General features: G+C 38.4%; 2 protein-coding genes across 3 annotated transcripts; one reads left to right on the forward strand and one right to left on the reverse strand.

The window, feature by feature from the left end:
* Positions 1-683: 683 nt before the first annotated feature.
* NDUFB1 (NADH:ubiquinone oxidoreductase subunit B1) lies at positions 684-3615 on the reverse strand. Of its 2 annotated transcripts, none has more exons than XM_059474160.1 (3): positions 3533-3615; positions 2157-2298; positions 684-998 (listed from the first exon to the last, which is right to left on the reverse strand). In XM_059474160.1, the coding sequence occupies exons 2-3, from the start codon at positions 2294-2296 to the stop codon at positions 962-964; spliced, it is 177 nt and encodes a 58-aa protein (XP_059330143.1). In that variant the 5' UTR covers positions 2297-2298; positions 3533-3615; the 3' UTR covers positions 684-961. The 2 variants fall into 2 exon arrangements, with proteins under 2 accessions (XP_059330143.1, XP_059330144.1); XM_059474161.1 differs by having other exon boundaries at positions 2157-2301; positions 3533-3603.
* A 69-nt stretch (positions 3616-3684) lies between these two features.
* On the forward strand, positions 3685-21664 carry CPSF2 (cleavage and polyadenylation specific factor 2). The gene is made up of 15 exons (XM_059474135.1): positions 3685-3752; positions 4283-4468; positions 5980-6139; positions 6222-6327; positions 7759-7888; positions 8214-8329; positions 8902-9089; positions 9502-9792; positions 10826-10926; positions 11256-11456; positions 12060-12212; positions 12755-12980; positions 14608-14907; positions 15857-15991; positions 16140-21664. The coding sequence occupies exons 2-15, from the start codon at positions 4320-4322 to the stop codon at positions 16230-16232; spliced, it is 2349 nt and encodes a 782-aa protein (XP_059330118.1). The 5' UTR covers positions 3685-3752; positions 4283-4319; the 3' UTR covers positions 16233-21664.
* The last annotated feature ends 1390 nt before the right edge of the window (positions 21665-23054 follow it).

Consider the following 23054-nt stretch of genomic DNA (forward strand, 5'->3'; position numbering starts at 1 on the left):
CCGACCCCGGTGCCGCTCCTCCCCGCACCGGCCCGGTACTGCTCACCCCGCACTGAGCGGAGCAGCGCCCGACACCGCTCCTCCTGCTCACCCTCCTGGTCCGCTCACAAAGCTGCAGTAACTGCTTACCACTACTCCAAACAAGCCTACAGAAGAAACCCAGAAAGAAACTTAACCAGGTTCGGTAGCTGTCAAGCACATTCTGGGATTATAGAAGTGTTCCCTTAAAGGCTAGCTCATGAAATAGCTATAAATACATGCATTCCACACCACACACAACAATAACAACTGTGGCCATGATATTTTCTGAAAAATCCCTTTGCCAGGATTTTTCTCCTGAGAAGCCTCAGAGGAAAAGAAAAACAATAGTTATCTGCTGCTGTGGAATGCAAGAGGTGCATCTTTAATTGGTCTCATGTGGTTGTTTTTAATTAATGGCCAATCACAGTCCAGCTGTCTTGGACTCTCTGGTCAGCCACAAGATTTTATTATTCATTCCTTTCTATTCCTTTCAAGCCTTCTGATGAAATCCTTTCTTCTTTTAGTAAGCTTCAGTATATAATTTTCTTTTAATATAATATATATCACCAAACAATAAATCAGCCTTCTGAAACATGGAGTCAAGGTTCTCATCTCTTCCCTTGTCCTGGGACCCCTGTGAACACCACCATATTCAACATAAATGATTTTTGCATAGTTTATTCTATATTTCTTCCTCTCCTTTCCAGAGTAGGGAAAAAAATTTTTTCAACGCTTATGGACTAATGGAATTCCTGAACACATATTAATTATGTAATTAAATCAACTTCAAAAAGTAACACCAGAAATTAAACTAGCACATAAATTGCAGATGTCCTTTACTGTAGTATCCTCTCAGGGTGAAAACCATATTCCTGTTCTTTCAATATGTGAGGGAAGATGATGAATCAAACAAAAATGTCTTCCCTTTCATCATCAGCTTTTATCTCCATGTCACCTCTTCACCAGGCTTCAACTCCCTGTGTAGAAAAAAAAAAACAAGACAGAAGAGACTAAAATTAGTATCTTTCTTTTTAGAATAATTATTAATAAATGTAAGTGCTTATTTGTGTTAGTTTATATTCAACAATACCTTCATTTTGAGATTTATGTAAAAATTTAACTTTCCTTGCAATTGCTGTCAGTTAAACATCTTTCCATAGTGATAAACTTCCTCCTTTCTTTCAAAAGCTTCAATGCATTGAGTCCTCTGATTTCCATTCATTTAATTGGAAGCACAGATCACCTGACTTCTAAGGAGTTAGGAGACTTTTAGCTGGATCCAAAATGAAAAATACTAACTCTTTGAAATATAATTATTTATTACTTTAGGGGAAAGAGAGGTGTGAAAGAAGAAGGAATTTTTACAAGACGCTGACACAGCAGCCCAACTTCACTAACAAATACATTAAGAAAAGTGCTAATATACCAGGGGGGTAGATTATGTCAAAAGCTTTCTTTCTTACTCAAAATTAATTTAGGTGAGGCCAGAGTTGGAAAAAAAAAATCCACTGGCACACAAACTGATAGCACTACTACTATCATTTTATGCAATATGACTTTTCTCCCCTCTTCTTTTGTTACCTGATAATCTAATACAGAATTAAACTGACACAGATGAATCAGTGTCTGAAGTTTTCTGATGGAAATCAGAAAGTTTTCTGAGGAGTCACAGCCAGAAAACCCAAACTGATCAGTGCATAAAATCACATAATTCAGGGAAGATATAGCAGCATGTATGTTAATTTTCAAGAACTTTGTGATTATTTTGAAGTAACACACTATTATTATAAAAGAATTTGGTTGAAAAGTGCTGTGATAATTTTAAATTTAAGAGAGAAGATTAAAACTCAAGCACTGTGTTTCTTGCTGAAGTTATAAAGTCAAAATCATGGTTTCCATATCTCATGACCAAGAGATTTACAGTCATTAACAGCACCTAATGATCCTTTCTTTCATGAAGGTAGCTCCTAAAGATTCCATTTTCAGAAGGTATTACTGACCTAAAACACTTCATGAATGCTTGATATTTTTAGGCCTTTCTTTCCTTTTTTTGGTTACATTCATAACTAAAAAAGAACTGAGAAACACTTTGAAAAATAAGTATATATGTATATAAGAAGCATCATAAAGCAGACCTTTTATATAAGCAGCTCTTGTTTCTGAAGGCAGACAATCTTTCATCATTCCATCTGTCCAAATAGCATCCAATCACAAATCCTAAGGGAACAAGGATGTGAACCCAGTGTTCACGCACAGCTTGGGCGAAATTCACCATGACTGCTGGAAAGAAAAGTGGAACGGGTAAGAGGTGCTAATAAATCTGCACTTGGAAACTGTTGCATGCTTGGCACCTTTACTCTCACTTATTAGGATTCTACAATGACATAATATACATGAGGACTATCAAAAACTTCCTAGGAGACACATACTGTTCTCAAACCCATACCTGGGTTTCTTAGAAATAAAGATAACTGCTGAGCCTGGGAAAAAGGATTTCATCCTAAAACAGGAGAGAAATAGAACATCTCTTTAATTTACTCAGTAAAGCAACTCTATAGAAGTTTGCTGCTCTGTAGAACATTAGAAACACTTTCATAATCTCAATTCCTGTAGAAGGACACTTTATTATCTGTATCAAGCCTCAAAGACAAGTTGTATATTTAGTGGGGAGCTGCCAGATAAGAAAGGACATTTCTGAAATAAGGAAGAACATTTCTAAAATCACAGAATGACAGAATTATTACAGCTGGAATGGATCTCTGGAGATCATCCAGTCAAACCTCTCTGCCAAGGCAGAATCACCTGCAGGAGATGACACAGGAACACATCCAGGGGGTTTCTGAATGTGAGAGGAGAAGGAGACTCCATGACCTCTCTGGGCAGCTGTTCCAGCACTCTGTCACCCTCAAATTCTAGAAGTTCATCCTCGTCTTGAGGCAGAACTTCTTGTGTTTTAGTTTATGGCCATTGCTCCTTGCCGCGTTGCTGGGCACCAATGAAAAGAGTCTGGCACCCGCCTCTGAGATATTTACAGACATTAATAAAATCCCCTCGCAGTGCTCTCTCCTCCAGACTAACGAGGCCCAGCAAACCTTTCCGACCCAACCAAACCCTTCCGGACCAGGGAATTACACGCGATCCCAGCGCAGTCTGTCACCCACAGGAGCGGGCCCGGAGCTCCGGCCGGGCCCTGAGGGCGAGCACCGCCGCCGTTCCGCCGCGGCCGCTGTGGGGCGGCCCCTCACGCATCCCCGGCGGGACCCCCCGGCCCGGCCCCGGCCGCTGACTCGCGACACGGCCCCATCGCGACACGGCCGAGCCGCCCCGGCCTGCCCGGGACCCCGACCGCCCCTCCAGGGGCAACAGCGCCATGAAGCCCTACGCTGAGAAGCGCTCCCGCCCGCCGTGTCCCGGCCGAAGGGGTAGGAGACGGAGCGAGGCGCTGCCAGAGAGCTCCGACAGCGCTCCCACCCCCAGCGCCGCTCCCGCCCCGCCGCGACCCCGCCATTACCGCTGCTCAGCACCGGGAGCCGCAGCGGCCGCGCCAAGGGCACCGGGAACGGCGGGCCGGGCGAGACCACGGGCTGCGCAGGGGCGGGGGAGGAGCGCGCTCCCCCCGGCGGGCTGGCGGTGGTGCCGCCCGCTGCCCTTTCCGCCGGCTGCCCCGCCTCCCCGCCGCCCGCAAGATGGCGGCGAGCGCGGCGCGGGCTGGGGGTGGTTGAGGGCGGCAGGTATCGGCTCTTTCACACCATCCTCCTCTGCCCCTCGTTCTCCTCGGCTCGGACTGGAGTGGCCGCAGGTCTCGCCCCCGTCACCCCGTCCCCGCCCGGCGAGAGACCAGGCCCTAGCGCAGGCCCGGGCGCCGGGGCCCGGCGGGGCGCTGGAGCCCCGGAGCCCCCGGCCCGGCCCGGCCCGCGCTGGGTCCCTGCTCGGGCAGGCCCTGGCTCTGAGGGGTCGCGGCCCTGGATGTGCCATCTCTGGGTGCCCCCATCCCGCTCCTTAGAGCTGCTAACTGCGCTGCTCCTAGGGATCCTCTTGTAAATTATTCTTAATGTATATTGTAGAAAATTAACCCCACCTCTTTCTAATAAGACCTGCAAGAGTAGAATGTTAATATCTGAGACTTAATTGGCATCGAGCAGCTACATTGAACAGTATTAACACCGTTAGCCTGCATAGTTTCAGGAATATGTGAAGCTAGATCTAAGTAAGTGAAATTTTTCTTTGGGTCAGTCAACAAAACATTTTGTCCCCCATTCAGATGAGTTCTTTTGGAGATTAAACAGTTGGAGAGGAAAATGACATCGATTATCAAGTTGACTACCCTCTCGGGGGTGCAGGAGGAATCTGCCCTCTGCTATCTTTTGCAAGTAGATGAGTTTCGTTTTCTTTTGGACTGTGGCTGGGATGAAAACTTTTCTATGGATATAATTGACTCTCTGAGGAAGTAAGTAGTTCAGTTCATACAGGTATTTTTAAAATAGGGCTTGGTCTGTCTCGAAAGCTTTCAAAATTCTATGCAGTGGTATAATATATGGTGTTGCTAAATGAAAAATTGTTCTTTTTTTTGGTTTTGTTTAGTGTATATTTTACATGAAGGGAATCACACTGCTGAAACATTTCCCGCAAAAATTTGGGATTTTTTCCTTGTCAGTCCAGTGAGTTGTGTCTTGTAACTGTAATTCTCAAACTGTTCAGTTTTTGTTTTGGCTTGGATGATTTGTTTGTTTTTTATTGTCATAAATGTGATACAGTTTAGGGGAGACTGACCTTGAGTCTCAGCTAATTTAGAACAGTTAACTAAGTTTTAAATAGGAGAGGAAGCCTTCCTGCATGCAGGCTGAATACAAAGCAGTTCAACTCTTGGCTCTTGTTTCAAGTTGAATAGAATGTCAGGAAAACATCTTCTGTCAGGACACCAGCCCTGCAAAGGGAAAAAACCCTCCAAACCAAAATCTGTCTAGAGTTCAATATTGAACTTCTTCAGGTGTACAGCAAGGAGCAGTGCTGATTGCCAAGTTAGGACTGAAACATGGAAATTTGGGAAAGAAACTGAGCTTTTTGATACTAGTTTTGTAGCATTGACACACTTGCAGTGTTTAAAATCTTTTAAGTGAGGACTGTTAGGTACTGAGGATAATTTATAACATTTTTCAAGTGTCTTATCTCAAAGTGATTAGATAAAATTTCCTTTTTCATAACAGCCATTGAGAAGAATGTGTGTGTTCCACTTAATATGTATGGGAACAAAAAACTGTCAGTCCAGCTTGTATTTTCATTTGTTGCATGTGTTTTATGCAACAAAAAGCCCTCAAGCTTTTCAGTTATGATATGTAGAAAGGTTTTAATCTGATTTCTAATTTTATGCAACACTTTGTAAGGAAAAAAAAAAATGGTTTTAAGAGTAATGAAATCCCCCAAACTCGTGTGCTACTTTTCTTAAACGATATGTTTGCTATTTTCTGTATTTAAGATATATATTTTGATTTGATCAGAAAATGTTGAAATATATTTTGCTTTATCTTTATCAGTTGAAGGATTGTTGTATCTTTGGTTCTTTTACTTGGTTGAGCTCATCAGAAGAAAAGTTGTCTGTTTTGGGGTGTATAACCAATTTGTAGCAAATCTGTACTGATAATATTTTTGGTCCCTCAGTTAATTTACTTTCTGGTGGCCACTTACATACTAAGGTCTTTTTCATCAGGAGTTTGATGTGAAAATGTCTTCAGATCTTAAAGTAATGCTTTCTGAAATCACTTGTGTTTTTAAGTACTTGAACATTAGGAAACACCTGTAAGTTTTAATTGTGGTTTTTAAAACTGTTCCAGTTCTTGAAGAGTTTAAGTTTCATTGTTTGGCATTCAGACTGTGTATGTATTCTCAAAACAGCCCTAGCAGGGGATACACAAAACCATACAGAACTCCTTTCAATGGCTTTTGTTGGCCCTCTTTTTACAGGCATGTACACCAGGTTGATGCTGTTCTCCTTTCCCACCCTGACCCTCTACACCTTGGTGCACTTCCATATGCAGTTGGAAAAATGGGATTGAATTGTGCCATTTATGCAACTATTCCTGTATATAAAATGGGACAGATGTTTATGTATGATCTCTACCAGGTATGTTCAAGTTGATGCTTTCATACACAACATCTTTGATGGTGGAGTGTTTGAATTCTCTGTACCTCTTTGTTTGTTTTAGTCCCGCCACAACACTGAAGATTTCACACTCTTTACATTGGATGATGTAGATGCAGCCTTTGATAAGATACAACAGCTGAAGTTTTCTCAGATTGTGAACTTAAAAGGTAAAGTTGTCACCAAAACCTCAAGAAATTACTTTCAGTGAAAGGCAACAGAGCAGTTACAAGTTAAAGCAACTTTTGTAAAGGGACTGAGTTCTGAAATGCTGTGTGTTTTGCAGTGCTGAATTCATAAGCTTCATGTCAGTCTGTATCAATTGCAATTGTATCTAGACATGGATAGAATTTTCACTTAATGAGGAGGAGGTCATGCCAAACAGTGTCTAGATATTTTTCTCTTTTGTGTTTTTGTAACTTCTCTTGGAACTTACTGATGTCTATTAAATGTATTTACCTCTTGCAGCAGATACTCAGAGCTCTCCATAAGCAGTAGCACAAGGGAAAGCTTTGCAGAGCAGAGATGAAGTTTCAGCATGTGCAGGATTTAATGGGGAGATCTTCAGTGACTCACATCACACTCAGTGTAGTGTATTGCTGGGACCTGTGACAATCAGCAGCTTTCCACTCATGTTGAATGCAAAGATCAGAATAAAATAAAACTCTCTTCTTGAACAGAGACATGTACAGGCTGACCACCAGCAGTTTGTCTCTGAAGTGCAGTATTTTACAGATTCATGAATAGTGCTGCCAAAAGACTTCTTATTTGGAAAACAGAAAGAGGATGTTGGCCTTGAAAGACTGTTGGTCCCTTTTCAAGATAGTTGCAGCAAGGCTATGTCTGCCCTGGCAATTCTTACATCTAAAGAGCAATTTTATCATACAACTTTTTCAAACCAACCAACTTCTTTTATATTTAATGGAGGTGATTCGAAAAGACTCGATGGGGGCTTTTAAGAAGATAATATATGTTTAATTATTAATTATTACTGTGCATTTAATGCAGCAGAGTCAGTGAGTGATAGTTGTGGGTAATCTCATTTTAATCTGATGTATATACAGGGAGCAACAGTGCATTTGAGAAATGCATCAGGTGCTGAAAAGTTCTGTCATCCCTGACTGCAGCACATGAACACCTTTTCTGCTGTGTTTAACTTGTGTGTTTGTCATTCTGGAAAGCTTCCAGATTGTGTAATTTATATAAGTTTTCCTAAGTACCTCAAAAGTGAATGCTATAGTAAACATTAAGTGTTGCCCCAGAGAGGATCCTGGCTTTCATCATTGTGATATGTTTTTTATATAATTTACTGTTGTTTATGTCCATAGTTACAGCAGCTCTGAGTGTCAGTGGGAAGTGGAGGGAAGAAGTGATCTTTGCTTTAGTTTCTTTATTCTGGAGGAAAGATACAAGTGAATTGCAAAATATTTTGACATTACTGCATAGATGGGAAGGACAGATATTACTGCTTTTTCATACTTCATTTGACTTTTTCTCTCAGTAGTAATTTGGGTACTCAGTTGTTTAAAGTTACTATGTCTTGCCTAGAGTAATGGATTTTAATATGTGCAATCTACCTAAAATACTGAAAACCTTTGTAGGTAAAGGACATGGTTTGTCAATCACACCATTGCCAGCTGGTCACATGATAGGAGGCACAATTTGGAAGATTGTCAAGGACGGGGAGGAAGAAATTGTTTATGCCGTTGATTTCAACCACAAGAGGGAGATGTAAGTTCAACATGGAAATGTACAGTTCTTAGCTGTTAGCTGTGCATCTTTTAGTGGGTGATAAAGAGGTGTGGAAGCAGAAGTGCATTTCCAGTTCTAATAAGATCACTAATTTCATTTGCATCCAGATTAATCAGTTTGAAGCAAGCATTAGCTCTGGGTTTCTTTATTCCATTTGTTTTATTTATTTGTAAATGTGAAGCAGGAAGCATTCAGCAGCTGAGGAGTTTTGTTTCTGTATATGCAAATATCTGGAATCTAGCTGCCTTTTTTTTCCTTATTAAATAGAAATGCAAAAAAGTGAGGTTTTTCTTTTTTTCCTCAGCCATCTGAATGGATGTTCCTTGGAAATGTTGAGCAGGCCTTCATTGCTTATTACAGATTCATTTAATGCTACTTATGTGCAACCCAGGAGGAAGCAAAGGGATGAACAGCTGCTGAGTATGTATTGTTTGGGCTTCAAAAATATCAGTAATGTGATTTATTAGCCACTATAAATTATTTTTCTATGAGAAATTCATTAGCATTTAAACTTAAGAACGCTTATTAAAATGTAACAAGTTTTGAATTACTCTTTTCTGATGATACTGATCTTGTGAGTTAAATGTTTTCCTAACAACAATGAACTGTATTTGGAAACATTGTATTTTACCCAGTATCCTTAAATCTCTTCAAAGATTTCTAAATTACCTTCCTCAGCACTTTCTTTTTTTAAACTCAGTTTTCTGTTGATTTTTAATTTAAAAAAACCCCAAAAACAAACAAACAAAATAAAAAAAATACCCAGGCAGAGAGCTCTTCAGAGCTACTGAGAAAACTCCAGCTCCCTTTAATTTTGGTGGAAGTGTGGATTTGTATCTCTTTTGAAGTTTCATTTGTTTCTGTGTTCAGTATACTTTTGGATATGATTGCTAGTGTGACATAACAAAAAATAAATTCCAGCCACAGCATAAACCTTCTAACTATGGTTCAAAGTGTAAGTAGGTTTTTGTTTTGTTTTTAATTCTTCCTAGCTAATGTTTTGGAGACATTACGAGGTGATGGAAATGTGTTAATAGCTGTGGATACAGCAGGCAGAGTTCTGGAACTTGCTCAGCTTCTTGATCAGATCTGGAGAACAAAAGATGCAGGATTGGGAGTCTACTCTCTTGCACTTTTGAATAATGTCAGCTACAATGTAGTGGAGTTCTCTAAATCACAGGTTTGTTTTGATTTTAAAATCCAATAATGAAGAGCAAAGGAACATTTATGCAAAAGCTTTTCTTTTTAATGGTAAAAATTGGCAAAATACTGGGTGAATGTCCTTATTCTGTAGTGCATGTTTGTGTCTCAGCTCTTTTGACCAAGTAACAAAGTGTCCAGTTGTGACAGTGGGCATGTTTCTTGATACTAATGTCTGTCTTTTTGATAAGACTTGTTAGCATAGTTTGTAGTTGTTAAAAAAGAGAACTTAAAGTACTTGTTGCAGTGTTGGTTATGCTCAACATTATTTCTACACCTGCTGAGAAATACTGAAGTAATCCTGGGCCTGTTGCATCCTGTACTTCATATGAAGCTTGTGCTGTTGAACAATCTGTAATTGTATAGATAAGTTTCTCTAATATGTATTTTAGGTGGAATGGATGAGTGACAAGTTGATGAGGTGCTTTGAAGACAAGAGAAACAACCCTTTCCAGTTCCGCCATCTCTCCTTATGTCACAGTCTGTCTGATCTGGCTCGCGTGCCTAGCCCTAAAGTTGTTCTTGCCAGTCAGCCTGACTTGGAGTGTGGGTTTTCTAGAGATCTTTTCATTCAGTGGTGCCAGGATTCCAAAAACTCTATCATTTTAACTTATCGCACTACACCTGGAACATTGGCACGATTCCTGATTGATAACCCGTCTGAAAAAGTTATAGATATTGAGGTAAGAGTTGTCTCTGTAGCTCCAGGTTCTTACTGTGGGCAAAACTGAACATGGTTTCCCTTTTGATCTTCTGGAAATGCTTCTAGTGGTGGAGAAAAACCTGAAATCAGTATGTTGCATATTTATCAGATTGTGGGTAAATTTGCATAAAAATAGGTCTCCTACTGAGAACTGCAAATTCTTTTCACGGCATGGCAAAATTATTAGAGCTGAGCGTGAAATTCCTTTTAAATATTTCTTCTTAGACAACTCATTCCTTTGTGTTTCTACAATAATACAAGCACAGAAAAAAGTCTGCTTGCAGCTGACATGCAGATCACTACATGTGATGGGTTAGTCTTGCTGGAAAATTCTCCTGGTTTGGATGAGAGGAGAATCAAGTCAAATTAGTATAATATATCCCAACAGGATTAGAAGGATAAGCAAATGCTGGAAATTAGGAAATAATTAATTGCTATTCATGCTTTCAGGTTGTTTTCAATAATCTGCGCACCTGTGTCTACTTCTTTCTGGTGCACATTGTTAATTTATGGAAGTCCCTTGTGATTGCAGTGATAATTTCAGCACTGATGATGCAGCATTTTTTTGGTTTTAGATTGGATTGAAATAATTGAATTATAGTGTTAGATTATTACTAGAATACAATTTATTCAAAGTGAACTGTACTCAGAAGACAAGAAACAAAATCTACCATTGTTTGGCCAGCTAGTATGACTTTGCTAGCTTCTTCTGGTTTGATGTTAATAATAGAAAAACAAAAAAACCACTGCTCATCTAAGAGTATTTGCCTTCACTTATTTTTGGAAAGCTTAATTGATTTTATTATTTTTAGAAATGCTTTCATTTAAAGTAAACTGTACAAGTTGACACTATCATGATGTCAAGGTACCACATTTTTGCCATAAAAATGTGACATACAATTTATACTTGCCCTTGGTGCCCAAGGACAAATATTCTTGTCAGCAGCATATAGGAGAAGTATTAAAGTTGTGCCAGCTACTCACAATAACATTAATTTTAATTCCATCTGCAGTTGAGAAAACGTGTCAAGTTGGAAGGAAAAGAACTAGAGGAATACCTGGAAAAGGAAAAACTAAAGAAAGAGGCAGCTAAGAAGTTAGAGCAGTCTAAAGAGTAAGTATGTTGCTCATACTGCTGTTATGATCAGAGTTGGGATTTCTGTGTGATTATTCTGCTCCTTCAACTCTTTTCAGGCCTAAATGAGAGTTAGAGTTTCAGTGGCCTTGTCTGAGGGCCCTGAGCAATCAGGAGGGGTTGTCTTTAATCTGTTGTCCTGATAGACCCAGTTTCATCTGCCATTTAACTGAGCTCTTTCTCAGATACTGCCCTTGGCCTTGGTTACTGTTATGTCAACTGTTATTTTCTAGTCAGTGTGTTTATGTAATATGAAACCTGAAGAAAAAAAAAAAGAAGTGCTAGGTGTTTTTGGAATGTCATTTCAGGGCAGATATTGATTCCAGTGATGAGAGTGATGCTGAAGAGGATATTGACCAGCCAACTTTACATAAGACCAAACATGATTTGATGATGAAAGGTGAAGGTAGCCGGAAAGGAAGCTTCTTCAAACAGGCAAAAAAATCTTATCCAATGTTTCCAGCTCCTGAAGAAAGAATTAAATGGGATGAATATGGTGAAATTATCAAGTATGTGGTGGTAATGTATACTAACATAGTAGCTATGAAATAATCAAAACCTAGAAGGAATTAAATTCACCATTCTGTCTCTTTTGCAGCATTGCTATATGCTCTTCAAACTGCTTAGTCTTAGAGAAAGCTTATGTTAAGGATTGAAGCTGCAGAGTGCTGATCTTTGACCTGTGTTCACACCTCTCAGGATGTATTTTCTCTCCAGGCTTTTTTTAAAATATTTTGAGATAGAAGATTTTAAATTATTTTAACCTGACTTTCTTCTGCTTTAAATTTCGCTTAATGTTAAATTTGCGAGGTGAGAAAACACTATTCATCCTAACAAAATTCAGTGATATTTGTCACCTTTGCATAAGGAATACTTGCTAGAATTCCCCAATTTGCTAGTATTTTCTAAGTTATTCAAGTTCTTTTTTAAGATAGGAAGGTCATATTTTCCAAATCAGCTCTGTTCAAGTACAGAAATATTTGGCAGGTGTAGTTGTTGCTGGCAATAGCAGTTACAAAAAAATCTTAGTAGTAATAATCAGCACTGTTTGTTTTTATATTTGATAGTGCTTTGGTTTCACTCTAAAAAGCAAAATACCTTTCATTCTTTAGACCTGAGGATTTTCTAGTTCCAGAGCTTCAAGCAACAGAAGAAGAAAAAAGCAAATTAGAGTCTGGCTTGACAAATGGAGAGGAGCCTATGGACCAGGATTTATCAGATGTTCCTACCAAGTGTATTTCTGCAACAGAATCCATGGAAATTAAGTGAGTGACTTTGTTTTTCTCAGTTCTACTGGAACAGTGGCATGGGTATCGTGCAAATTGGGCAAAAGCCTAGCTTGGATTTAAGAAAGTGGGAAAGGACTTTATTTTTGTTTATTTTTTCCCCCAGGCTAAGTTATATTTTACTAGTTTTTCTGGGAGCATAGAACAGTCTTATGGTTCCCCACTCTTAAAAAGTTTGGTTTGTTTCCTATCTTATGGAGACAACTGGGAGAAATAGAAGAAATGATACAATAGTATGTTAACATAGATGCTTAAGTATGTTTTGTTAAAAGGATAACATATTCAAGTATGCTTATTTCATGGATAACTTATTTTTTTGATAACTATGTAAGTGAACTTTGTGAATATGTAGTGTTAAATACACACATGCCAATATTTGATGATCCATAATATACCTTGTGCTGACAGCTTTTGTTGATGTACAATAATTAAAAAATATCTTAATGAAGTATTTTGGAACACTCAAAGGTTTAATCTTTTAAACTAAAACATACTATTCTTGGGTTTTTAATTCAAACTAGAGCCAGAGTTACATACATTGACTATGAAGGGCGTTCAGATGGGGACTCAATTAAAAAAATTATTAACCAAATGAAACCAAGACAACTGGTGATTGTCCATGGCCCACCTGAGGCCAGTCAGGACCTTGCAGAATGTTGCAGAGCATTTGGTGGAAAAGATATTAAAGTTTACATGCCCAAACTTCATGAAACTGTAGATGCTACAAGTGAAACACACATTTACCAGGTAAGACACTGGAATTTTTTAGTTGTGTAACTACTGTGGACTGTAGTAGAGCTGTATGAGCAGAATGTAATTTGCCCTCTGTTCTTGGGAGAGAAGTGATACCACCTGTGAGTTCAATTAGTTTTGTGTAATCAAGGCATTAGTTGTATTTTTCTGTGTTTAGATAAGCATTCTGCTGAGGCTTATTATTCATAAGCATTAGAAAGCTTGAATGGAATATCAGTGGGTTTTTTACCTGAAGTGCAAAAGGCAATTTTGCATGTTTGTGTCCATGGGGGCATCAGTTTGCTTTATTGAAGTATTTACAAGTTTATAATGCCTATATTTAGAATACCCTTGCATACTAACTGCAATTCAGGATTCTCTTTGGAATCTCAAATGGAGCCTTAAAGAGCTAGAATAAAAAAATGCTTCATACTTAAATAGTAATTAAGAGTGAACATGTAAAATTAGGAGCAAGTTAATGATAAAAACAAATTAGATGCCCATACCCCCAAAAACTTAATGTGCTGATTCTTGGAAAGTAAGGTTATGATCATGTATTGCTGTGTGTTAGCCATGAAAATTAAATGCAATATATTAAGTTCTAAATAAGAAAGCTGTTTAGAGAGAATTGTCTCACAAACACTTTTTGCAGTAGTCCTTTATTCCTTTGTTCTTTTAAAGTTAATAGAAAAACATTGGTAGAATTGTTGAAAGAGGTACTTCTGTTTCTTTCTAGAGAAAAATCTGTTATCCTATAGAAAGTAGAAAATTCCAGTTATTAAAAACCATCTAGTTATGGCAGCCTTAAAACAGCATGTTTTGTGCATGGGGTTTGTTGGTTGTTGGGATGTTTTTGTTTGTTTTTTAAGGCTATGAGAGTTGCTAGTGTGTAAGAAATGACCCAGGAGCAGTGCAGTGGCAATGTTGAATTTGAAAATAATGGATGTGAGTGAAGTGTCAGTGTCACAGTGTCATTTGAGTGGGCTGTGCTGAACAAGGGTGGGTAGCTGGTGGTTCTTTCACATGGCTGCAGCCTTGATTGCACTGTGGGAATCATGGACCTCCTAATGTGGATAACAATCTCTGAGAGTAGAGCTTTATTTAAAGGATTAAAGTCCCACAGTACACCAGAGGAATCAGGATAAGGGCACTTAAAATCCTCATATTTACAACATTTTTTCTTACAATAAAATAGAAATTACAATTTTCTTGAGAGTTGAAATTTTGAACTATTTGTCAGTAACCTAAATGTATCTATAGAAACTTCCTCTGAATTTGCCTAGACCAACTGAGGAACAACTTGGCTGCAAAAAAGGTTTCTGGTTTTTAAAAGGAAATTATTGCTCTTGCTGTAAATTTAAGTCAAGTTTGCAGTTCAATAGGTTCTTTTTTAATTTGAGCCAAGATGAGAAAGGTGTTGATCTCTGCTGCTTTTTAAGTTGTGATATGAGTGTTAGATATATTAAATTTTAAAGTATCTTGTCTTAGTGATACCAGTTCCATCCTTTCTCTCCCTTAAGAGTGCATGAATCAAACCAACTGGAAAGATGGTGAAGAGAAACTTGCTGGTATTTAAAAACTTGAAGTAAGACCTCTGTATTTTCCATGAAACTAACAGTACTTTTATTTTTGGGCAACCCAGGTCAGGTTGAAAGATTCTCTTGTCAGCTCTCTTCAGTTCTGTAAAGCCAAGGATGCTGAGCTGGCTTGGATAGATGGTGTTCTGGACATGAGGGTTTCAAAGGTGGATACTGGAGTTATTTTGGAAGAGGGAGAGTTGAGGGAAGATGAAGACTTAGAGATGCAAGTGGATGTGCCTTCTTCAGACTCAAGTGTGATTGCACAACAGAAGGCCATGAAAAGCCTCTTTGGTGACGATGACAAGGAGATGTGCGAGGAGAGTGAGATCATTCCTACTTTGGAACCTCTGCCACCTCATGAGGTACAGAAATGATGCCGCTCTGGATTTCTTTTGTTAAGACCTCTGTATTAATTTGTCTTTTTCTAGGGCTTAGAGATTGATACTGTGATCTTACTGAAATGAAAGCCTAACTGAAACTGGATTTTCATGTTTAGGTTTCTCTTTGTTAAACCTGATGCTGTTTTTGTTCAGCTTTTGTGCTTTTCAGTGAGGATGATCTTTTGCATCCATTAACAGTGCCATATATTTATGAAATAAGATTTTAGTTAATGTGTGTCGTATCTGTAATTAGTACATGCAGATAGAGAAATCAGTTGGTGTTAGTCACGTCAGGATTTTATTACGTTTTGTTGATGCCATGGAAGATACTTCATATGCTTGAGATACAGATCTTTGACGTTCATACATCTGCTTCTATACTAGTGATTTGAGAATTTATTAAGTTTATCTTTTTTATAAATTTACCATAGCTCTTGAAATACTTTGCATTTTAGGAGATAAGTATTTTATCTTTCTGTCTAATTATTCCAGTATGTTTTAATCCTAGAGATGCTTTTTAAGATTATCTGTTTCACAGTCCTAAATGTAGTCTGTTCTGGGAGCTAGAGAATTGTGGAGACAACTCCCAGGTCTGTTCAGATTCATGACAAACATCATAGCACACTGTACTCATCAGCAGTGCAGCTCACTGCAACTTGGACCCTGGCATAGCATGGCTTGGAAGAGGGATCTTCATTGTGGGTTTGTGTTTGTCTTCAATATGGGAGCAAAGAAAAACCTTTTGCTTTGTGTGATGGGCAACTTCTAAGGCTTTTCTGTCCTGAAGGTGTATTGCTGCAGGTGAACAGAAATAGAACCAATTTAGAGTCCTGTAGTCTTGGCCTCACTGCTGCCAACGCAGTAATGAGATCTTTGGAAAAAACGGAAGGTGTTAAATAGCAGCAGTAAAATTATGTGTGTTGTTTTGAAGGTTCTTGGGCATCAGTCTGTGTTTATGAATGAGCCAAGACTGTCTGACTTCAAGCAGGTTCTCTTGAGGGAAGGTATACAAGCTGAGTTTGTTGGAGGAGTGCTTGTGTGCAACAACCTGGTGGCTGTCCGCAGGGTAGGTGTCCTGTGTTTTCATCTCTTTGGAAAATAAGATTATGAAATACTATATATTATTTTAGTAATAAATAAAATATTATTTTAGTAATAAAAGAACTTTCTAATTAATGTAAAGATAATAAATTGAAACATGTCTTTTGTTTCAGACTGAAACAGGGCGTATTGGATTGGAAGGCTGCCTCTGCCAGGACTTCTACAGGATAAGAGACCTTTTATATGAGCAATATGCTATTGTCTAAGAAAAGTGCTGCAAAGGTGTTTTCACTTGAACTTCTACAGACAAAGGAGGTTTCTCCCAGTTCTGACTTTTTGTAGTTTTCTAATTTATACAGGGAAACCTAATTCACAAAGATCAGTTAGCTGCCATGAACATGTGAGTAACTGCTACTGTTGTTCATAAATCTGTTGGTACATTCCATGTAGTTGACTCTTAAACTGTTACAACTTGGCATCTCCCACATAACACATTATAAATGAGTTTATGACTATGAATGCTTCTCAGGAGAGGTTCAATTTGTCAGGGCATGTTTTGGTTTCACAGATTTCCTGTCAAAGAGTATGAAACATGTGAAAGTCATTCTTTTGTTCTAAAATAAGATTGGATAAAGAGCTTTGGTTTCTTTGGTTTTGTTCAGTTTCTGTGAGGTTGTTTTTTGTTTTTGGTTTCGGTTGCTTGGGGTTTTTTTTAGTAAGTGTGATTTAGGGAACAGTCTCAAGCATCTCCCTCTTTTGTTTTTAAATTGGGTTTAATTGAAGTACATTATTAACAGCCCACTTAAAGCTAGCCTACTTAAAGTTACCCCAGTGTTAATCTGGCTGCATCTTAATGCTGTATGTCTTCCATCTTATTGATTTGTTCTGAAACAGCATTTCATATTGTAATCTGCAGGATAAAAAAATTACTTGGGCAATTACTCTAAGAAGATTGGATTATATTTTCAGGTAGTTTAAAATGCCGTAATTATGCTTCAGAGTAACTTCTGTGCAAAATTACAGAATTCGTAACTCCTAGCTCTTGCAAAATTATGCCAATTATAAAAACTTTTCTAAGTTCTGATTTTAATACTTTTCAAAGTCTAAAGCCTTTATCCATGCACTGCTGTTTGTTCAGAGTGCCATGAGCCACGTTCAGGAAGATCTTTTCTCTTGAAATCTGTTCATGTAATGTATTTAATGATTTTGTACCATGTTCTGTTCTAGATGACAGTAAGACTTATTGTAGCTGCTGATGCTAGGTATTTACCTTACCTTTTAGGTAAGGATAAACACATCATTGAGTTCATTAATTTCTCAAAAATTAAGTTATGAAAACAAATGGCCTCTCAAGTTTATTTAATCCTTTTTTCCCCCTATCCGTGTGTGCAACACCAGCTTTGGCAGTGGAGGGTTGTTTGCTTTTTACATAAAACAATGTAATATATGCTCTTTGTGTGTGTGCTTAAATAAAACCTTCTGAAAAAGTGGCAAAAAATAGCCCTGTGGGCTGTCAATGGAAAGATAATTTACTTTGCAGTTCATTCTCAACAAAAAAATTTTTGTCTGATCTACAGACTATTCTGTTTAAAATAGTAGATTAAAAGTGAAGACTGTATTAAGCAGTTAATGGAACTGTATACTAGAAATGTAAAAAACTTGAAAATACAATACTGAGTGAGAATGTATTTTCTTACACAAAATCTGGGGTTTTTTTCTTAACAATCTAGAAAAATGTGTATTTCCTTATATTGACATCCAGAACTTCATAGAAATGCTCTGGTTTTTTAGCAATGCTATGTAAATCTATATGATGCTGCATACTTGTTGCTGAATACTATTGTATTACTACTGTTGTTTATACTAGTGAACTTTTATAAAGTGAGTTACTTTGTACATAATCATATTGGCTGTAGGACTTTAACCTTGAGGGCTAAGGATGGGAAGGGATCACATACCCCTGCATGGAATATGCTAATAAAGAAAAAAACCCCTTAGGAAGTCAAAATAGTGCTGCTTTTGAAAAAAGGATAAAGACAGCACAGTGTGATCATAAACCTTTCTATCAGTTTTGTTTGTTTTTCTGACCTACTGATACAAATTCAGCTAAGATCACAAAATTTTAGTGTTATCAGTCTGTAAATTCTAGTGTGTGCTGACATCCCAAATTAGTGCTATCACTGAGAAAAAGGCTCAAGTATAAGCAAAACAGCTTCTTATTTTAGTCTGTTCAGCATGAGTGTGGCTGAAGTGTGAAATCAGACCTAGAAAGCTGACATGCAAGGTGCAGGTGGTCAGCTGAGAGCTGGGACTGCAGCTCTGGAGGTCTCTAGAGAATGCATCGCAGGCTGCACTGGTGCTGTGGGGCAGGTGTGCTCCTCAGCTGGGCATTCAGGGCTTGTAAAGCAGTGTGCACCTGAAGCCAGTGCTCATTCATTTGGCCTATTCTGCTGTCAGTTCCCTGATATGTTCTTAAATATGATTTGCTTTAGACAGTAATTGAACTTCTGTGTGTAATTTTCAGAGTTACTAGTCTGGTTCTAGTTTTTATCTGCACTAAAAGATTGCTTTCCCCTTACCTCCACACAATGTCAGTACTGTTGTGATCCCTAAGTTGTGTTTTCAGGCTTCTACATTTTTCATTAACAGTAAAAATGTGACAAAGAGTGCCATTTCTTATTCTGCCCTCTGTTGTTCCTGAGGGTAAGAACATTAACTTCAAACCTAGTTTTGGTGTTCACCAATTAAAAATATTTCCTTCCTGTGCTCCTGGATAGTTCAGATTCCTCACATAAGAAGAGCCAAGGTTATGTGGAGACAGAGGAAAGGTCTGTAATGATAAAAATATAATTCTAGTATTAGTTATTTTGCTGTTCCTATTTTCAAAACATAGTCTTACCCTGAGTTAAATAACATTGTTTGTGACAGTTTCATTTTTAATCATTTTACTTTGACACTATGGGCTGGAGGAGGAGGTGACAATCTTCTCCATTCTTCAACAATATTTAGATGTAACCAGATCAAATTCTCAAAATACCTTGTTAATGGAAGGGTAGGATGCCCAGCATTCTGTCAGAGTAACAGTCTTGAGAGAGCATTTGAGATGTACTTGCTGCTACAACTTGCTTGGAAATGTAGGGATTTTCCCATATCTACTAGTTTTTAATTGGAGTCAAATGCTAGTCATTAGGAATTAATAAGCAGAGACATGCTTCTTCCCCAATCTAAATAATTGTTATAGATGGTTGTATCCTAAAACACTTGTTTTGTACAGAATCAAGATTTCTTTGCTAAGGCATGACATGTATTACTACTTGAGGTAGTAAAGGAGAGTGTATTGCCTGGGGAAAACACTTAAACTTGGTTCTGGCCAGGACAGGGTTGATTTTTGCAGCAGCCAGGAATAACCCAGAGGTTATTCCATGGGTTATTCCATGCCACCTCAGGTCATTTTCCAAGAATGGGTAAGGGGTCCCTTCCTGGCAGTGGTATTGTTGGGCTCCCTTTGGAGCAGAGGTGAGTATTCATATGGGAATTGCTCACTTCCCTTGTACACTTCTGTTTTTAATGTTGCTGCTGTCACTGTTCGTTTTCTTACTTCATTGCTGTTTCTGGTAAATTGTTCTTATCTCAACCCACAGTCTTCACTTTTTGTGACTCCAATTCTTCTCTTCAGCCCCAAGAAGGGAAGGAGAGGGGAAGGGAGAAGTGAACAAGTGGCAGCCACATGGTTTGGAGTGTTTTGGAAGGAGCACTAACCATTCCTAAACCATGAAAACTACTAAAATTTTTTGAGTCTTTGCCAAAAGTAGTCTTACTTTAAGGATTTGAATGTTGCATGATATTCTGTTTCATGGCTTTTAGAGATGTTTTCGTAGTTTTGAAAAGGAAGTGCTGGGGAAGATGATCTCACAGTCAAATCTGATAAAGAAATGTATCTAGTAACCAGAATTGTAGTTCTTGGTCTGAAAACTCTGTAAGTCATCAATGCTAGTTCAAAATGGGATAATGAAACTAGATCAAAAGATTCTATAAAATTGCCTGTTGGCATTTATTTTTAAAAATACTTGAAACAGTATTAAACAATATCTTACCTTCTCTTGAGACCCATTTTGATTGGGTAAGAGATATAATACAAAGATCAAAATCGCATAGAATCATAGAATGGTTTGATTTGGAAGGGGCCTTAAAGATCATCTGGTTTCAGTGCTCTGCCATGGGCAGGGACACCTTTCACTAGACCAGGTTGCTCAAAGCCCTCTCCAACCTGGTCTTGAACACTTAGAGAGCTGAGCCATCCACAGCTTCTCTGGGCAACTGGTGCCAGTATGTCACTCCCACTCACAGAGAAGAATTTCTTCCTAGTACCTAATCTAAACTTGCTCTTGTTCAATTTAAAGCCATTTCCCCTTGTCCTGTCACTACATGCCCTTATAAAAAGTCTCTCTCCAGCTCTCCTGTAGGACCCCTTTAAGTACTGGAAGGTGCTCTAAGGTTTCCCCAGAGCTTTCTCTTTTCCAGGCTAGACCACCCCAACTCTCTCAGCCTGCCTTCATGAGAGAGGTGCTCCAGCCCTCTGATCATCTTTCTGGCCATCCTCTGCAGTTGCTCCAACAGGTCCAGGTCCTTCCTGTGCTGGCACCCCAGAGCTGGATGCAGCACTGCAGGTGGAGTCTCACCAGAGTGGAGTTGAGAGCAGATCCTCTCCTTTCCTCTGCTGCTCATGCTGCTTTGATGCAGTCCAGGATACAATTGGCTTTCTGAGCTGCAAGAGCACATTGCCAGATCATGTCCATCCTGCACCACCTGCATTTATTTTAGGAGTCTTGTTGCATGGTTTTTTTCCTGCAAGTACAGAACAGTTGCAGTTCAGCGGTAAGTGAACTGATTCTTCCTTTCAGCTCTAACTTCCTCACAGTGGTAGAACAGGAATATAGTTATGAGTATTTGGGAGAACAAGATTGTTTCATACAGTGAACTTCAAGTTTTACTGTCTTTGATAGGTTATGTATTACTACTGTGATAAGAAGTGAAAAATCAAAAAGACAACCCCACTCCTGCATTTTTTAGTAGAACTTCCAGTAAGCCCTGTAACTGTTTTCCTGGGAGAGAAGGATCCATACAAACTCTTAAGGTCAGAAGAAACAAGTTTGCTCTATGAGCTTTAAGCAGTAAAAACCTGCCTGTTGTTGTATAATCCTCTTAGGTGATGCAAGCTGGATCTGTGATTCAACAGCTGTATGATAATGAGCTGAGCATCTGCCAAAAAGTATAGTTTGTAACTGCAGTCTGGCAGTCACTGATGTTGGTAATGAACAAATACATTACTTCAGTTCTGCAGGCTTTTCTTAAATATTTTTAATTTTCCGTGCAGCTTTTTGGAAGGGATAAAAACTTCTCTAAAAGCTATTTTTGACAAATGATTCTGAAGAAATTTGCAGTGGTGCTCATTTCAATTAAAAAATTATACAACCCAAACCACAGGCTTTGTGTTGAACTTGGCCCAAGGTTGATACCAGTTTTTGTAAAACTGACTGGAAAATTACATGGGAAGCCAGTGGAGAGTGTTCATCATGTTGTGTAGTATTGGCTACCAATGCCCTTGCTGGTATTTGAGATGTAGAAAATAGAGCATAACATTTAATGTCAATAACAATGTCAGAACTTTTGCAAGTAAATAAAAATTCCATCTTCAAAATGTCAAAGGTTCTTATTTTTACATGCAACCAAAATTATTTTTTCCTTTGTTTATGACTAATTAGTTTATGGGGATATATATAGGTGTGAAGAATGCACTCTTGGCAACAGAGTTGTTAAGCAACAGCTCTTGGAGTGATTGATTCCTCAAGTGGTGGTTTTACTGATAGCTTCTTAAAGTTGTCACTTAATTCAGGTGCCTTCAAGTCTTGTTTAGTTTCCTTACCAGTTCTGAACCATGTTGTGATACACAGCACAGTCATTTACTCAAGTGCTTTACGGCTCTGTAAAAAGGAACAAGAACTCTAATTTGGAGTGAGACAGTTTAGATTGCTGAGTTCTAACAAAGAAAGGAGATCATTAATAGCTTAGAGCTTTGAAGATTACCTTTTATTGGTGTTTAAGGTTATAGTTTTATGTTAAAACCATTGCAGTTAATCTAATCCAGAGAACTGCTTCCTCTCCAGCTGTTTATATTTTTGTAGAAAGAGCAAAAATGCGACTGACAGGTATTATACCTTATTTTCCAGTATACTTTATTTTACAGTTTTTTTTTCCATTGTAGTTGCTTCAAACTGTGGGGTTTTTAGTCTTAAGTCCATCTGTGTAAGTTTTATAGTGTACTCATCTCAGCTGTTATTACCAAGGTTTCTTAGAAATAATCCTGAGGCGGGTAGGTAATATGTTTTTATCAGCAGTAACACTCAAATTGTGTAGTAAGGTTGTACAAGAGATTTTGAAAGATTCTTGAAAGGAAAAAATGGGATATAGTTAGAACTTAATCATCACTGAAACTTAGTAGGACTGTCAGCCATTTAACTTCTGTATCTAGCTAGGACACAACGATGGGAACAGGCATCTCAGGAATGCTTTCTGATGCCACTGTAGTGAACTGTCAAAAAAAAAATCAGCAAAAAAAAAGTTACCCACATTTACCTAACTAACCTGTTGCATATGCTTCTATATATGAATCTGAAAATGTTTTCATGGTGTGGATTACATACAAAAAATTGTGATATTGCATGTGATAACAATGCCACTCATTTTGTAATTTTGTAATTTTCCTACATATCTGAGGCAACAGGTATAGCATACCCAAGTAATTATTTCTGCTAGGGCAATATTGTACCTTCGTTTGTTTTCAGAGAACTTATTTAACTTTCATGGAGGAAAAAACTCTGAGCATGATTGAATCAATACTTCCTAAATTATTGGCAGGTGCTCTGCAAGACATAGTAATGAACTTCTGTGGAAAATCATCAGGGAATTGCTTTTTCTGCTGTGTTGCAGCTCCTGAAGGAGTTGCACAGCTGGTGGAGCATATTGCCCGTCCCCGTGCCAGCCCTGGCATTTGAAAGGCTGCCAGACTGCTCTGTGCTTGGTGCGAGTCA

This window comes from Ammospiza nelsoni, chromosome 6 (assembly GCF_027579445.1).
Source record: "Ammospiza nelsoni isolate bAmmNel1 chromosome 6, bAmmNel1.pri, whole genome shotgun sequence".
NCBI lineage: Eukaryota > Metazoa > Chordata > Aves > Passeriformes > Passerellidae > Ammospiza > Ammospiza nelsoni.

Coding starts and splice junctions, on each gene's coding strand:
- NDUFB1 (XM_059474160.1), bottom strand. CDS start 2,296: ATGGTGAATTTCGCCCAAGCTGTGCGTGAACACTGGGTTCACATCCTT. Junction 999..2,156: donor AAGAGCTGCTTATATAAAAG/GTCTGCTTTATG, acceptor TTTTCTACACAG/GGAGTTGAAGCCTGGTGAAG.
- CPSF2 (XM_059474135.1), top strand. CDS start 4,320: ATGACATCGATTATCAAGTTGACTACCCTCTCGGGGGTGCAGGAGGAA. Junction 7,889..8,213: donor TTCAACCACAAGAGGGAGAT/GTAAGTTCAACA, acceptor TTTTTTCCTCAG/CCATCTGAATGGATGTTCCT. Junction 12,981..14,607: donor GTGAAACACACATTTACCAG/GTAAGACACTGG, acceptor TGGGCAACCCAG/GTCAGGTTGAAAGATTCTCT.